General features: G+C 51.7%; 1 protein-coding gene across 1 annotated transcript; it reads left to right on the plus strand.

Moving 5' to 3' along the window:
• Positions 1-701: 701 nt before the first annotated feature.
• On the plus strand, positions 702-18,111 carry WDR59 (WD repeat domain 59; the record flags this gene model as incomplete). The annotated part of the gene is made up of 11 exons (XM_089655548.1): positions 702-797; positions 3,365-3,521; positions 3,633-3,702; positions 4,782-4,935; positions 6,787-6,843; positions 11,365-11,498; positions 13,164-13,245; positions 13,412-13,524; positions 15,568-15,706; positions 15,786-15,858; positions 17,994-18,111. Coding segments are annotated over 11 exons (1,193 nt in total), but the record flags the coding sequence as incomplete, so codon positions are not given.
• Positions 18,112-18,705: the final 594 nt, after the last annotated feature.

An 18,705-nucleotide genomic window follows, 5' to 3' on the forward strand; every position in this document is an offset into this window, starting at 1 on the left:
AGAGGCCCCTGGCATACCGTTTTTAGTTTTTGTATCAGTGTGCGGTCATACTCACCCACAGAAGAAGTTGTGATTCGGCCACATTACCAGTCAACTATGCAGGAGAGGAAACGTGACCAGGACCCATCCCCCGTAGGGACAACGTAGTGGCACACAGTCATGCCAAATGGAAGGTCCCAATGAAAAGGCCTTAGGGAGACGTTAGGGAGACCAGAAATATGAAGAAGTTGGCTAAAGCAATTAGACGGCTTGTGGAGAAGGTGAGCGAGCGGCTTCTAATATGAGGTGCTAATTATTTATTATCTATTTCAGGTACTTGTATCAGTTTACGCAGCGTTACATATATATTGTACATTCACAACAGTCCCCGCCCCCGAGGAGCGTACAATCTAAGGTCCCTAACTCCCATCATACATACACATACTAGGGACAATGTAGACAGGAGCCAATTAACCTCCCAGCATGTCTTTGGCGTGTGGGAGGAAACCCACGCAGGCACAGGGAGAACATGCAAGCTCCAGGCAGGTGGTGCCGTGGCTGGGATTCGAACCAACGACCGACTAATTGATGACAAGCCCTGCAAGGTGTGATAGAGGAGGCGTTGGCTTTGCTCGGTGGTCAGAAATGTTCTGTGTTCATCTATCCTGAGACGTCTTCACAGTGAATTGTATTTATGGACAATCTAACCTTCTGTCTTCCAGATCCTTAAAGATACATCTCTGCAGAAGGTCAAACGCAACCAAAGCTGCCTGGAGCCGTGCCTGCGCCAGCTGGTGTCCTGTATGGAGAGCTTTGTGGTGAGCAGACCGGGGGTATGGAATATTCGATAACCCACCTTAACCATTAGCCGCCCGGCCTATACCCGTTTGGCGGCTTCAGAAGTGCTGCGGCATTCCGCGTGCACCCGCACATGCTCAGTTTACAGTAATGCAGAGCCTCGCAGCGGCGCGATCTGTCACCCGCCGTGTACCTCGGACACGGCCAATGACAGATCTGAGTACCGTCCCCCGTTGCTGGTACCATGTGACCTGCTGTGACCAATCACAGCAGGTCACATGACAGTTGTATACAATGGATGGCTTCATTCATGCCATCCATTGTATACTAGTGCCTAGCTGTGAATGGTCACAGCAGGTCACATGCACATGTCATGTGATTAGCTGTGACCAAATCACAGCTAAGCACAAAAAAAAAAAAAACCCTGAATGAATCGATGTCATTCAGGTAAATGCTTGCTTATAGCAAAGTAATTCTTTGCTATAAGCAAATTGTGTAAAAAAAAAAAAAAAAAAAAAAAAAAAATACTGATCACTTCCCCAAAGTAGTAAAATGTTACTATGGTAACATTGTACTACTTTGGTCATAGTACAATATGAAAAAAAAATCTTAAAAAAAAATAAAAAAATGTAATAAAAAATTAAAAATAATAAAAAAAATAAAAAAAAAAATATATATTTTTTTTTCATACTGTCACCAGTCAGTGTCCCTGTTCACCGCCATGCCAGTTATATGATGACGCTGTACTGCATTGGTGACAGTATGTAAAAAAAAAAATAGTGAAAATAATTTTTTTAATTTTTTTTATTTTCCGAAAAAATTATGACAAAAAAAATACAACTTCAAAAAACTCGCCATGCCTCTTATGAAGTACGTCGGACTGTCTACTCTGCAAAAAGGGGTCATTTGGGGGATATCTGTACTGTCCTGACATTTGGGGGATATCTGTACTGTTCTGACATTTGCGGGATATCTGTACCGTCCTGACATTTGGGGGATATCTGTACTGTCCTGACATTTGGGGGATATCTGCACCGTCTTGACATTTGGGGGATATCTGCACCGTCCTGACATTTGGGGGGATATCTGCACCGTCTGACATTTGGGGGATATCTGCACCGTCCTGACATTTGGGGGATATCTGTACTGTTTCTGACATTTGGGGGATATCTGTACTGTCCTGACATTTGGGGGATATCTGTACTGTTCTGACATTTGGGGGATATCTGCACTGTCCTGACATTTGGGGGGTATCTGTACTGTCCTGACATTTGGGGGATATCTGCACCGTCCTGACATTTGGGGGGATATCTGCACCGTCCTGACATTTGGGGGGATATCTGCACCGTCCTGACATTTGGGGGGATATCTGCACCGTCCTGACATTTGGGGGATATCTGTACCGTTCTGACATTTGGGGGATATCTGTACTGTTCTGACATTTGGGGGATATCTGTACTGTTCTGACATTTGGGGGATATCTGCACTGTCCTGACATTTGGGGGGTATCTGTACTGTCCTGACATTTGGGGGGTATCTGTACCGTCCTGACATTTGGGGGATATCTGTACTGTTCTGACATTCTTGGACCTCAAGAAATGAGATTGGCTGTCAGTACTTCAGGATTGATCAATATTCAGATCTATCCCATAGTTTGTGAACTCTATAACTTTCCTACAAACTAAATAATACATCCTAATTTGGGTTATTTTCCCCAAAGACATGTAGCAGAATACATCTCGGCCTAAATTTATGAAGAACAATTATTTATTTGTAAACTTTTATAACAGAAACAAAGAAAAACGTGGTTTTTTTTCAAAATTTTTGGTCTTTTTTTGTTAATTTAGCAAAAAATAAAAACCCCAGCGGTGATTACATACCACCAAATGAAAGCTCTAGTTGTGTGAAGAAAATGATAAAATTTTAGTTTGGGTACAATGTTGTATGACCGCGCAATTGTCATTCAAAGTGTGAGAGCGCTGAAACGTGAAAAATGGCCTGGGGGCAGGAAGGGGGTAAAATTGCCCGGTTTTGAAATGGTTAAAGGAGAAGGAACATGTTACATGCGTGTGGAACATGTGACATAGTCTAGCGCCTGCCACCTCTCCCCCTGTTCCCCCCCCCTACACCGCGACAGCGGGTGGGGGATCCTCTACCCCACGATCCATGCACATTTCCCGCACTGTATTCCAATCACACTGCCCTGCGATCCGCTGTGGGTGTCGGTGTCATCCGAACACTCCAAACGCAGGTCATAAACGCAGTACCATGCAGTCCGGTTCCATAATTCCTGCATGCAAGACTTTCCTCGAATTTCACCTCATTAAATTGCATGTGAATTGTTCCTGTGCGATTCACGGGGGGGGGGGGGGTTCAGAGTGTGAACCAAGGCTTAGACTAGAGAGACCCTCCCCCTCTTCTGTCGTCTCCCTGGGCAGGACTTTTACAGACTCTTTGGATTTGGCTGCAGCAAAGTGCGCAGGAAAGTAAAGGTCTGCTGGGTCCCAGCACTGCCCAGACATATATTGATGACGGTTTTCACTTTGACTTCAATGCTTTCATCTCTGACGTGTCTTTAATCTCCTAGGACCAGGAATCCAGTCCTTCGGACAACCCCTTCTCCTTGCAGAACCCAGTCACCCCACCGCTGCCCACGTTTGCCCGAGTGACCAATGCCTACGGTTCCTACCAGGACGCCAACATCCCGTTTCCTCGGACATCAGGTGCCCGCTTCTGTGGAGCAGGTCAGTGGGATACGTCGCCATTACTGCACCTCTATTCTAGAATCAATTATGATGGAACATTGTACACTGTGACCCCGATGGTTCATTCCGAGCTCCCTCTTACCTCTGCAGGGTACCTGGTGTACTTCACGCGGCCAATGACAATGCACAGGACGGTGTCTCCTACAGAGCCCACTCCAAGGTTTGTGTCTTGCTTTGTAACATTTTCCTAAAGTGGACCTGTACTGAAAAATGAAGATTTGCTGTGTTATGGAGACCATCTGGAAATGTTAGTGTTACTAAACCCCGGACCCCGCATTCCCTATGTCCGCTCTCCCCGGACCCCGCATTCCCTATGTCCGCTCTCCCCGGACCCCGCATTCCCTGTGTCCGCTCTCCCCGCACCCGGCACTCGCTGTGTCCGCTCTCCCCGCACCCGGCACTCGCTGTGTCCGCTCTCCCCGCACCCGGCACTCGCTGTGTCCGCTCTCCCCGGACCCCGCATTCCCTGTGTCCGCTCTCCCCGCACCCGGCACTCGCCGTGTCCGCTCTCCCCGCACCCGGCACTCGCCGCGTCCGCTCTCCCCGCACCCGGCACTCGCCGCGTCCGCTCTCCCCGCACCCGGCACTCGCCGCGTCCGCTCTCCCCGCACCCGGCACTCGCCGCGTCCGCTCTCCCCGCACCCGGCACTCGCCGCGTCCGCTCTCCCCGCACCCGGCACTCGCCGCGTCCGCTCTCCCCGCACCCGGCACTCGCCGCGTCCGCTCTCCCCGCACCCGGCACTCGCCGCGTCCGCTCTCCCCGCACCCGGCACTCGCCGCGTCCGCTCTCCCCGCACCCGGCACTCGCCGCGTCCGCTCTCCCCGCACCCGGCACTCGCCGCGTCCGCTCTCCCCGCACCCGGCACTCGCCGCGTCCGCTCTCCCCGCACCCGGCACTCGCCGCGTCCGCTCTCCCCGGACCCGGCACTCGCCGCGTCCGCTCTCCCCGGACCCGGCACTCGCCGCGTCCGCTCTCCCCGGACCCGGCACTCGCCGCGTCCGCTCTCCCCGGACCCGGCACTCGCCGCGTCCGCTCTCCCCGGACCCGGCACTCGCCGCGTCCGCTCTCCCTGGACCCGGCCCCCCTGCTGTGTCCGGGGAGAGCGGATACAAGGCCCGCAGGCCTTGTGTTTAACACCTGTGATGTAAATAATCACATATCTGTATAATGTTTATACCTGTACATACATGTATAGCGTCGGATATTTTCATTAGTTCTGTGTTTGTCCTCTTTGTCAGATCCCTGTCCGCTCTGTCCGCCTATCACAGCGGTGTGATCGCACCTTTGAAAATCCGCACGGAGGCTCCTGGGAACTTGTTGCTGTACGGAGGCAGCCCGACTCGTAGTGAGAAGGAACAAGTGTCCATCAGTTCATTTTATTACAAGGAGAGGGTATGTAATGCTCACGCCTGTCCTGTCTATACCCACAATTACTGCCGGACAAAGCACACTATACAGGGGCCATGAGCGCTCCCGTGCCGGCTTCATTGTCGACCTTCCCGGAATGAAAACAAACGGCACGGAATGAACTGCAAGTCACACACGGGTATTGCACATTTCTGTGTGCTTGCTCCTCTAAAAGGGACACTTCCAGAAACATCCAATGGAATGTGAACATACATTTTGCGTCACCATAATCTCCCCTTTTAGGCCAAATCTTTCCTTCCTGTTTACGATGTGATTGGTTACACAGGACAGCACCCGGGGCCCACTATGCTGCTATTCTACAATCATGCTACTGGGTTGTAAAACCATGAAACCCTCCTGCTTTTCATGTAATTCTGGATCCGTCAGCCACATACAAAAGGAAATGTGTAAACCCCATATTTACTGATGGCCTGTAAGCAATACCTAAATGTCAAGGGTCCCATAGACTTGCAGGAATCGAAGGAAATTCGATTTGTGGTGTCCCCTAAACACCCACCATTGACAAAAATTGATTTAAAGGAGAAGCACAGCTAACCCTCTTTGCAGAACCAAGTGCACTCTTGCAGCTGACTTTGGGCTAACATCTGCTGTCCGTAAAAACAAATGGCAACTGCCCCAACCTATGGGAGGGAGATGCATGTCAATGACAAAATTCCCAGCCAGCCTGCAACAAACCGAATTGTCCTGTCTAACATTTCCTGTTAAATCCAGGGGTTTAGTTTGCACACATTTGCAAATTTATGTGCGTAAGCTGCAGGGCCACTTTACGGCACCCTGGTGTACTGCAGTCCTAAAGCTATGAATTCTGAGGGTCTCCATAGTTGGAGCACATATATAATAATGAATAGATTATAGCGGAGCTCCACCCAAAAGGGGAAGTTCCGCTTTAGGACTTTGTCCCCCGCTCCTCATTAAGGATTGGCAGCTTTGGGGCACTGGGGGGAGGGGGAACCCAAATTTGACAGGCACCTGCTCCCACTTCTAGGCGATCGGAAGCAGCAGTTGTCCTCATTCCCTTCCTAAATACTACAAAGCAGGGAGAGCACTAAGGACATTTAGAGTGGTCATGAACGCAAAAGGTTGTTTTTTTACCTGAATGCATTTCAATATTCGCCCAACCCCCCCCCCTCCTTAAACCCCGGAGTCCTCTCCATCCATTGCTTTCCCATTGGCTGTCCCTTTTTGGCCTCACAGTAGACTCTGAGAACAGTGGGAGCCAATGATGGCTGTTGCTGTCAGGCCAATCCTGTGTGGCTGAACTGTGCTGTGTCTGTCTATGGACGCACACAGCCTTGCTCGGGAGAGCACCCACACAGATGACCCCTCAGCACATATAAATATGGCAAACGACGACTTCTGTGTTTCCAATGCATCAGGCGGGCTGCTCAGCGTGGGACCTGGAAGCTAGTGGAGATCACTGGAGTAGCCGTGTTTACTTTTGTGATTTGCAGCTTCCAGGACCATTGGCCAGGTATAGTATATACTCCCATGTATCTACAATGTAACTATGTGAGAACATACCATACCTGGAATTCATCTTCACAAAAAGTATTCCGTCTAGATCTTTTCTCAGTGAGGTCACTTCCTTGATTCGCAGCAGCAAATGTGTCGCAAGAGGTATTTGGCTCCATTTGTTACTATGGGGGGGGGGGGGGTTAAACTGAGCATCAATGGCCAATCAGACAATTTCTAGCCATATTCTTGATGATTTTTTTTTTTTCTTTTGTCCCCTTTTCCTCTCTCTCTCTCTCTCTCTCTCTCTTTTCTGTATCTCCTCCTCACTTTGCTTCCTTTCCTCATCTTCTGATTACGCAGACAACCCCGCTGTCTGCACGCCGGCGCTGGTCCATCCAAGTGATTAACGACTTCCCGGTATTGTGCCCTTTGCCGAGTAACCCACCTTTTTGTTCCCTGCACATCTCTATGAATAGTCAGAGACCCCAAGATCACAATCCTGTCTCTGGAACAACTCTGAGTGTAATGAAGTCCATGCGGTGGTCGATGGTCTGCGCTGAACTTAGAAGTCACCCGTAAACTTCCGACCTGCTTTTATGTTGTATCAATTTGCAGGGATTTCCTTTCACTTCCTGTTTTGCAATGGGACAGGAAGTGAAGGTAAATCTTCCCAATGGGACACGCAGGTCACGGGTGGGCGGCACTGCAGGTCACGGGTGGGCGGCACTGCAGGTCACGGGTGGGCGGCACTGCAGGTCACGGGTGGGCGGCACTGCAGGTCACGGGTGGGCGGCACTGCAGGTCACAGATCATCAGTGCCGATCACTTCTCTGACAATTGCCGGTTCTCGGCAGTACATTCCTTGCGCTGTGACAGTGCGAGGAAAGTGCAGCCGATAACCAGCAACTGTTTACCCGGTGATCTGCTGTCATTGGACACGGCTGATCACGTGGTAAAAGGCCGCTGTGATTGGCCGTTTACCGTGTCACTGGGGGCGCGTTCTGGAATGACGTCTACGGACATCGTCCCAGAACTAGACAACCGCGCTGTAGCCGTCTTTCGGCTATGGTGCGGCAGGGAAGAGATTGTCCGTTTTGTTTTTTTTTTGTTGTTTTTTGTCCTTTTTTACATCCGCTTTTTGTCTGTTTTTTTTTCGTGCGTTTTACATCCATTTTTTGTCCATTCCGTTTTCTTCGTTCAAAAAAACAGATGCGTACATTAACAGATGTAAGCAGATCATCCGTTTACATCCGCTAGTCCATAGAAGTACATGGGTGTCTGTTTTTCATCCATAAATGGACAGATTATAAACGGATATACGGAACGCTTGTGTGAAAGGGGCCTTATACTTAGGTGGATGCTGCCGGTCCCCCCTGCTGGCTCTAAGTGTGAGAACTTGACTGCTGATCGATCGCTGAGTTCTCACAGCCGCAGTGGTGACTCTCAGTGTTATCTACTCTGAAACCCCCCCCCCCCCCTCCATTAATGCAGATCGCACCGCAAAGTATTAATCAGTATCAGGAGTACTTGACCAAAAGTATCTGTACTCGCTGATGGGGGGAAAAAAGGAAAAAAACAGTATTGGTTCATCTAAACAAAAAGAAGCAGCATTTTTGCGCTTGCACGATTGGACGATGGAAGTCGGCAGAGCTTCCCTGCATTTACTGAGCTCTGGAGCCGCTGCAAAGTGCACCATCTATTTGTTTTTAGTAAATCAGGGCCATTGTCGCCCTAACAAGTGATGGTGTTTTGCCCTAAAATTGGTGAATAGATGTTCCGGCCCCCCCACTATTGGAAAAGTGATTGCCCGGCCTGAGAGCATCAGTCTCTGACCCGGTACCCTGCCCGCTGACTTCCAGCTTTGAGATGTTGACCATGGCAAGTCTGGTCCCCCCCCCCCCCCCAACTCAGAATGTGGTTCAGAGGCCGCAGTGATTTTGTTTTTGGGATCTCTGTCTAGTTATTACTTTTTTTTTTTTTTTCAATTCCTGTAAATCTATCGGGAATGTTACATCTCACTCCGCTGCTCCTGTCTGCTCCCCTCTTGTTTGGCGTAGTCTGCTGTCCCTCGGATGCCTGTGTTGCATTGGCTGGATGTTTGCACTCTCTTGCCTGGACACAACACTCGCTTCTGTCTGCTTTTTGTTTTTTTGCTGCATTTCGGGTGCTCGTCCTCCCCTTGCTCTTCGTTCCTTTCTTTAATTCTCCCACTTGTTGTGCCTGTGAAGTGTCTGACTGGCTATACTGTGCAACCACTGGTGACTGCTCACAGACTTTGTGCCGGTGGGGTTTAATCTGTCAGTGGTGCACAAAATCTGTCCTTCTGGAGTGTGCACTTGGTGTCATCTTGGAGGAATTGATGGCATGATAACTGGGAGTGGTTTCTTAAGGTTTTTTTTTTGTTGGGTATTTTATGTCTTGTGGACCTTCATTATGCAAGGTAAGTTGTGACGCTTTGGACATGGATTGTATGATGTCCGTTTATAATGGTCACTGTTGTCTCACCTACAGGAATTCAGTAACTAGGACTAGTTAACTAGTAGGACTGAGAATCGCTTTCATGTTTTACACAAATGTACAGATCTGTGTTTTTGGATATACAATCAATTAAAACGGACATTATATATTTTTTCTGAAAGCCGAGGACTTGTAGAATAGGTTTGTTTATGTTGCACAGTATTTGCGCAACTGTTTATTAATCACACATTTTCAGGAAAAAAATATAAAAATAATTTGTTTCTCACACATTCATACACATTCATTCATAAGCACGCATGCATACATGTATACATACACATACTCATGCATACACATAAACACACACACTCCATTCATTCATTCATACACTCACACACACACACACATTCACACACACACACACACACATTCACACACACACAAACTCTTCCACACTCATACATATATATATATATATATATATACATATACATACATACATACTCACTTATACGCACGCATGCATACATACATACATACACACACTCACATTCATTCATACACACACACACACTCCATTCATTCATACGCACACATGCACTCATGCATACATACATACATATACTCACTCACTCATGCATACACACTCATTCATACATACACTCACATTCATTCACACACACACACACACTCCCACACTCATTCATACACATTCATACACACACACTCCATTCATTCATACGCACGCATGCATGCATGCATACATACATACATACATACACACACTCACATTCATTCATACACACACACACACACACACTCATACACTCATTCATACACACACATGCATGCATGCATACATACATACATACACACACTCCATTCATTCATACGCACACATGCATGCATGCATACATACATACATACATACACACACTCACATTCATTCATACACACACTCATACACTCATTCATACACACACACACACTCCATTCATTCATACGCACACATGCATGCATACATACATACATATACTCACTCACTCATGCATACACACTCATTCATTCCTTCATTAGCATGCATACATACACTCACTCATACATACACTCACATTCATTCACACACACACACACACTCCCACACTCATTCATACACATTCATACACACACACTCCATTCATTCATACGCACGCATGCATGCATGCATACATACATACATACACACACTCACATTCATTCATGCACACACACACACTCATACACTCATTCATACACACACATGCATGCATACATACATACATACACACACTCCATTCATTCATACACACACATGCATGCATGCATGCATACATACATACATACACACACTCACATTCATTCATACACACACACTCATACACTCATTCATACGCACACATGCATGCATACATACATACATATACTCACTCACTCATGCATACATACACTCACTCATACATACACTCACATTCATTCATACACACACACACTCCCACACTCATTCATACACATTCATACACACACACTCCATTCATTCATACGCACGCATGCATGCATACATACATACATATACTCACTCACTCATGCATACACTCACTCATACATACACTCACATTCATACATACACACTCCATTCATTCATACGCACGCATGCATGCATGCGTGCGTACATACACACACACACACGTTGTGCTAGGAGGGGAGAGATCTTTGCTAGGGAGGCAATTGTGGATTGGGGGGGGGGGACTTTTGCTATGGTGGTGATCTTTGCAGGGGAGGGGGGATTTTTGCTAGGGAGGCGATTTTTGGAGAGGGGAGGGATTTTTGCTAGAGTTGCGATTTTTCCAGGGGAGAGGGGATTTTTGCTAGAGTGGCGATTGTGGATGGGGGAGGGGATTTTTGCTAGGGTGGGGATTTTGGAAAGGGGGTTGGATTTGTGCAAGCAGCAGGGATTTATTTGGGGGGGGGGGGGATTTATGCTAGCAGGGGGGGGGTGAGGATTTAGAACCTGCAGACCCCTGAACTCTGCCTCAGAGACTGCATTTTACGGCTTGTTCACGCCAGGTGCAGCGCGGTAATGTGCGCGAATTCACGCGTTTTCCTGCACAGACATGTACTGCCGTTTGCAGAATGGAGTTGGCTTCATACCTGGAGATGAAGAGAGAATCCAGGAGGGAGAAGGTGTGTTTTTTGTTTTTTTTTCTTTTGGTCAGGGATAGAACTTTGTGTTGTATTCTCTGGGCGACTGGCAGCCAATGGGAGGACATTTAGTATTCCCACCTGAGAGATGGGCGGGATTCCATTGTCTCCAGTAAATGTATGTAGTCCATTGTCCGCCAGATGACATGTAATCGTTATAGATGTCCCCTCCCCCCTCTTCCCCTCCCCCGAGACTGATTTTCCTCTTTTTACAGAATAAACTAACATTGATTTTTTTTTTTTGTCCATCTTCTGTATCCCCAGAAATCTCGCCGTTGGAAATCCAAGAGAGAGAGTAGCGACTCCAGCTCCCGGCCAATCAAAGCAGCCGGGAAAGTGATCATCCAGGATATTTCCTGTCTGCTCACCGTGCACAAAGCTCTGGGAGAGATGTACATGTGAGTGTTGTGGACACGTCTGGAGGCGTGGCCTCTGAGCCACTTGGCGTGTATTTTTATATAGTTACATAGTTAGTTTGGCTGAAAAAAAGACAAAAGTCCATCCAGTTCAACCATAAAAAAAAGAAGTTATAATCCTCCACCCACAATGGATCCAGAGAAAGGCAGAAACCCAGAAAAGCACGATCCAATCTCCTCCTGCAGGGGAAACAATTCCTTCCTGATCCCCCGAGAGCCAATCGGATATTCCCTGGATCAACTTTCCCTATAAATGTTATATCCAGTTATATTCTGTGTATCCAAGAAAGAATCCAGGACTTTCCTACAGCAATCCACTGAGCTGGCCACAACCAACTCTGAGGGAGTCTATTCCACATTCTCACAGCTCTTACTGTGAAGAAACCTTTCCGTGTTTGGAGATTACATTTCTTTTCCTCCAGACGTAAAGAGCGCCCCCTTGTCCTCTGGGATGACCTCAGGGTGGATGTCTCTTGTGCCGGCACATCCCCAGGTCCTTAGGAGCCCGGCTCGGCACATCCCCGGCTCCTTAGGAGCCCGGCTCGGCACATCCCCGGCTCCTTAGGAGCCCGGCTCGGCACATCCCCGGCTCCTTAGGAGCCCGGCTCGGCACATCCCCGGCTCCTTAGGAGCCCGGCTCGGCACATCCCCGGCTCCTTAGGAGCCCGGCGCGGCACATCCCCGGCTCCTTAGGAGCCCGGCGCGGCACATCCCCGGCTCCTTAGGAGCCCGGCGCGGCACATCCCCGGCTCCTTAGGAGCCCGGCTCGGCACATCCCCGGCTCCTTAGGAGCCCGGCTCGGCACATCCCCGGCTCCTTAGGAGCCCGGCTCGGCACATCCCCGGCTTGGCACATCCCCGGCTCCTTAGGAGCCCGGCTCGGCACATCCCCGGCTCCTTAGGTGCCCGGCTCGGCACATCCCCGGCTCCTTAGGTGCCCGGCTCGGCACATCCCCGGCTCCTTAGGAGCCCCGGCTCGGCACATCCCCGGCTCCTTAGGGGCCCGGCTCGGCACATCCCCGGCTCCTTAGGAGCCCGGCTCGGCACATCCCCGGCTCCTTAGGAGCCCGGCTCGGCACATCCCCGGCTCCTTAGGAGCCCGGCTCGGCACATCCCCGGCTCCTTAGGAGCCCGGCTCGGCACATCCCCGGCTCCTTAGGAGCCCGGCTCGGCACATCCCCGGCTCCTTAGGAGCCCGGCTCGGCACATCCCCGGCTCCTTAGGAGCCCGGCTCGGCACATCCCCGGCTCCTTAGGAGCCCGGCTCGGCAGTACCCTTGTTCGGCACATCCCCGGCTCGGCAGTACCCTTGTTCGGCACATCCCCGGCTCGGCAGTACCCTTGTTCGGCACATCCCCGGCTCGGCAGTACCCACAGGTCTTTTGATGCCCCACTCATTAGTAACCCCCAGCTCTGCTGATCATCTGGTTTGCTGATTCTCCTTTATCCAGTCTTTGCTTAACTCTGGCTATATTGCTGCCATGCTGCACACTGCGTTTCTCCCACCCTGGTCCCCCAGCTCTTCTGATCCTCTCTCTCCAGTCCCCACTCACCTTTTACCAAGCTAGTGAAGGGCAGGCCGATCTTGGATCAGTATTTTGCTTTTATGACGGTGATATCATTATATATTCTTTTTTTTTTCTGTTCAGATTGAACCGCGGAAACCTCCAGGAGATGTGTCAGAAGAATGCCGCTTCGGCTCTCAGTGTTGGCCGCAAGGATCTGGTGCAGGTAATGGGCGGGGTGTAGAATGGGCGGGGTGTAGAATGGGCGGGGTGTAGAATGGGCCGTATATATAATGTGCAGTGTATGTATACCTCACGGTCCCATCATGATGCCCGTCTCGTCTTTTCCTCGGCTCCGGCTTGTTTCCCATGTTGTCGCTTTTCTCCGTCAGGTTTGGGCTTTGGCTGCTGCTGCCAATGACATGTGTCTGACCCCCAAGTCTGACCCCGATGTAGAAATTCCCTGGGCACATCACCCATTTGGTCGGCAACTCCTGGAATCACTGTGAGTCTTTTGGGTTAAAAAAAAATGTTTAAAAAATATGATATAGCATTAAAAAACATTCTACTGAAAATTGTTTTTTTTTTTTTATCTGTTTGATAAGTGCAATATAACTGCCAATTGATCCTGCCAGAAATCTTGTGAGTGGATACCTTCCTGTGGTCTCTTACTCTGCTGACTGTTATCAGCATGTTCCCAGCTAGCTCTGTAGACCAGAGGCCTCCAAGCTGCAGTCCATGGCCCAAATGTGGCCCTTTGCTTGCCTTTACTCGGGCCTTGGGGCACTATTCCTCCCACATATATGAGGCACTTGTACCAACAATGGGCCACTACTCCTCCAACTGAAACCAATGATGGGGTACTATTCCTTCTACTGACACCAGGGATGAGGCACTATTCCTTCCATTGATGGGACACTATTCCTCCCACTGACACCATTGAGGGGGCACTATTCCTCCCACTGACACCATTGAGGGGGCACTATTCCTCCCACTGACACCATTGAGGGGGCACTATTCCTCCCACTGACACTATTGAGGGGGTGCTCTTCCTTCCACTGACACCATTGAGGGGGCACTATTCCTCCCACTGACACCATTGAGGGGGTGCTCTTCCTTCCACTGACACCGGCGATGGGGCGCTCTTCCCCACGCTGACACCGGCGATGGGGCGCTCTTCCCCGCGCTGACACCGGCGATGGGGCGCTCTTCCCCGCGCTGACACCGGCGATGGGGCGCTCTTCCCCGCGCTGACACCGGCGATGGGGCGCTCTTCCCCGCGCTGACACCGGCGATGGGGCGCTCTTCCCCGCGCTGACACCGGCGATGGGGCGCTCTTCCCCGCGCTGACACCGGCGATGGGGCGCTCTTCCGCGCGCTGACACCGGCGATGGGGCGCTCTTCCGCGCGCTGACACCGGCGATGGGGCGCTCTTCCGCGCGCTGACACCGGCGATGGGGCGCTCTTCCGCGCGCTGACACCGGCGATGGGGCGCTCTTCCGCGCGCTGACACCGGCGATGGGGCGCTCTTCCGCGCGCTGACACCGGCGATGGGGCGCTCTTCCCCGCGCTGACACCGGCGATGGGGCGCTCTTCCCCGCGCTGACACCGGCGATGGCGCGCTCTGATACTGGGGCATTTTCTACTCCCAGTGGCCACAGTCTGGCCCCCCTCATCTCTGAAGGACAGTAAACTGGCCCTTTGTTTAAAAAGCTTGGAAGCCCCTGCTGTAGACTACAAAGCACCGTATGGAGAGGAGAAGGGGGGGTGTTCTATAGTACTGTACTCGGGTGACAACGCTGCACCCCCATATATGTAGTACAGTGAGTAACCATTGACAGCCTAGAAGAGGAAGTGTGGCTGGCAGAATCACCAGGTAAAAGTAAACTAATGCAGCCGTCACATTCTAGGCTGCTAAGCTGCTTCTATTACATTTTTTTCTCTTGTGGTTAGAAATGTTTGAGGTATAAAATACTAGACTGTTAAACATCATGGCTTCCCTGCGCCATGTGCTCCCTGTGTCTTCCCTGCGTCATGTGCTCCCTGTGTCTTCCCTGCGTCATGTGCTCCCTGTGTCTTCCCTGCGTCATGTGCTCCCTGTGTCTTCCCTGCGTCATGTGCTCCCTGCGCCTTCCCTGCGTCATGTGCTCCCTGTGGCTTCCCTGTGTCATGTGCTCCCCGCGGCTTCCCTGCGTCATGTGCTCCCCGCGGCTTCCCTGCGTCATGTGCTCCCCGCGGCTTCCCTGCGTCATGTGCTCCCCGCGGCTTCCCTGCGTCATGTGCTCCCCGCGGCTTCCCTGCGTCATGTGCTCCCCGCGGCTTCCCTGCGTCATGTGCTCCCCGCGGCTTCCCTGCGTCATGTGCTCCCCGCGGCTTCCCTGCGTCATGTGCTCCCCGCGGCTTCCCTGCGTCATGTGCTCCCCGCGGCTTCCCTGCGTCATGTGCTCCCCGCGGCTTCCCTGCGTCATGTGCTCCCCGCGGCTTCCCTGCGTCATGTGCTCCCCGCGGCTTCCCTGCGTCCTATGACCCGCATTCTGTGTTCTTACAGGCTGGCCCATTACTGCCACCTTCACGATGTCCAGACCTTGGCCATGCTGTGTAGTATGTTTGACGTCCATCTTCAACCCCAAGGCAATGGCGTGTCGTCCTGCCACCCGTTCCCTTCCCGCTCCAGCCACAGCCGATATGTAAGTCTCCCGCTCTCCTCTTTCCACCACTTCCATTGGCAAGGATGATAATACTCATTGCGTGTTCTGTTGTTTTCAGCCCAGTTTCACGTCCTCTGGTTCCGGGTCCAGCATGTCCGATCCAGGCTTTGGTACCGGCGGCTGGAGCGGTGGTAAGACTTGGCTTTATCTGTGGTTACCACTATAGGCGTGGCTATGGGCAAGGTGCCGCTCAGTAGAGGATAATGACCACTTTCCCTCCGTCGTCTGGCTACAGGGCGGCATTACTGTGCAAAATCACACAAATAACTATCATTTTGCACCTCCGCCGCAGGGGGGGGGGGGGGCACGTGCTGCTAGAGAAAATCTTCCGCTGTAAGCTGTCAGCACAAAATGATCTACAAGCCTCAGCGAGCGCCTGCAGATCGTCGGTCGGGGAGGAAGAACAGAGCTGTGTCTGTCTGCATATATACAGTTCTGTTGTGACAGGAGAAAGTCATGAATCGCGTCTCTCTGCAGAGCTGAGAACACGATCCATCACTTCCCCTAGTAAAAGCACCACCTAGTGTACACCAAGCACATAGCTAGGCACACAACCCTTTGATCACCCTAGATGTTAACCCCTTTCCAACCGGTGTCATTAGTACAGTGATGAGTATATATTTTTTTTTGCAGTGATCACTGTATTGGTGTCACTGGTTTCCACAAAGTGTCAGTGTAAAAAGGTCTGCAGCAATATTGCAGTCCAGCTATATCCACTCTCCCGGACCCCGTGTTCACTATATCCGCACTCTCCCGGACCCCGCGTTCACTATATCCGCACTCTCCCGGACCCCGCGTTCACTATATCCGCTCTCCCCGGACCCCGCGTTCACTATATCCGCTCTCCCCGGACCCCGCGTTCACTATATCCGCTCTCCCCGGACCCCGCGTTCACTATATCCGCTCTCCCCGGACCCCGCGTTCACTATATCCGCTCTCCCCGGACCCCGCGTTCACTATATCCGCTCTCCCCGGACCCCGCGTTCACTATATCCGCTCTCCCCGGACCCCGCGTTCACTATATCCGCTCTCCCCGCGCCCCGCGTTCACTATATCCGCTCTCCCCGCGCCCCGCGTTCACTATATCCGCTCTCCCCGCGCCCCGCGTTCACTATATCCGCTCGCCCCGCGTTCACTATATCCGCTCTCCCCGGGCCCCGCCTTCACTATATCCGCTCTCCCCGGGCCCCGCCTTCACTATATCCGCTCTCCCCGGGCCCCGCCTTCACTATATCCGCTCTCCCCGGGCCCCGCCTTCACTATCTCCGCTCTCCCCGGGCCCCGCCTTCACTATCTCCGCTCTCCCCGGGCCCCGCCTTCACTATCTCCGCTCTCCCCGGGCCCCGCCTTCACTATCTCCGCTCTCCCCGGGCCCCGCCTTCACTATCTCCGCTCTCCCCGGGCCCCGCCTTCACTATCTCCGCTCTCCCCGGGCCCCGCCTTCACTATCTCCGCTCTCCCCGGGCCCCGCCTTCACTATCTCCGCTCTCCCCGGGCCCCGCCTTCACTATCTCCGCTCTCCCCGGGCCCCGCCTTCACTATCTCCGCTCTCCCCGGGCCCCGCCTTCACTATCTCCGCTCTCCCCGGGCCCCGCCTTCACTGTATCCCCGGGCCCCGCCTTCACTGTATCCCCGGGCCCCGCCTTCACTGTATCCCCGGGCCCCGCCTTCACTGTATCCCCGGACCCCGCCTTCACTGTATCCCCGGACCCCGCCTTCACTATATCCGCTCTCCCCGGACCCCGCCTTCACTATATCCGCTCTCCCCGGACCCCGCATTCACTGTATCCCCGGACCCCGCCTTCACTGTATCCCCGGACCCCGCCTTCACTGTATCCCCGGACCCCGCATTCACTGTATCCCCGGACCCCGCATTCACTATATCCCCGGACCCCGCCTTCACTATATCCCCGGACCCCGCCTTCACTGTATACCTCTCTGTGGACAGTGCTGATCACATGCTCCCTCCCAAAGCAAAATAAACCACTCTAGCAATACACACCAAACTGAGCATGTGCAAAGTGTCTCCACACAATATGTCTTATCAGGAGATAAGAGGGGGGACACTAGAAGAAGGGGAGGATCAGAGATGACAGGATCAAACAGCCTTTTTAAACAATGCAGAGGATTAACCCCTTAGGTTCCACAGTGAGTATAACCAGCATGCTTTGCTGCATCTCCAGACTGATGTCACTGTTGGGGGTTCAGGAACACTTTGATGTAGGCGTCCGTGTCCCTATTATTATATATGTTCTTGTTTGGACAGGAGGACAAGATGGTGACCACCCATGGGGCGACCCTTCTCCTGATGACTACCGCTACAACAATATAAACTATGTGGACCCTCGGGAACGGGAGAAAGAACAACACGACAAGAATAAAAGGTTATCAATTGGAGGGGGGGGGGGGATATTTCACTGACCGGGGGGTGGGGGGGGTTGGGGGGTGAATTCACTAACGGTCTTTCAAAATTGTCGGGTTTTCTTTGTTTATACCACAAAAAATAAACGCCGAGGCGATCAAATACCACTGAAATAAGGTTCTATTTGTGGGGAAAAGAGGACATAAATGTCATTTGGGTGCAGTGTTGCACGACCGCGCAATTGTCAGTTAAAGTAATGTAGCGCCATATTGCAAACAATGGCCGGGTCAGGAAGGGGGGGGGGGGCCTCTGTAGTGCGAGGGGTTCAATAGCTGGTTTATACTTACCTGCAGTGGAGTTGCACAGAGTGGCCCCGATCCTCCTCTTCTCTAGTCCCCCCACTGGTGTTCTTGACTCCTTTTTCTCTGACTTGTCTCCATAGAAAGCCGCTTTCTATGGCGGCACTCGTTTGGGCTCACTCCTGAGCCCCGCTGTCTGCTTCTATAGAAACAGCGAGATTCAGCCCCGCCTCCCCCCCCCCCCCCATCACTGATTTGGAGTGACAGCTGTGGAAGCCAATGGCTGCCTTAGCAAAGCAAGCAAGATCAGGAAGTTA

Source organism: Staurois parvus, unplaced genomic scaffold (genome assembly GCF_062004578.1).
Source record: "Staurois parvus isolate SC_StPar_1 unplaced genomic scaffold, SC_StPar_1.0 ptg000846l, whole genome shotgun sequence".
In the NCBI taxonomy this organism is placed as follows: domain Eukaryota; kingdom Metazoa; phylum Chordata; class Amphibia; order Anura; family Ranidae; genus Staurois; species Staurois parvus.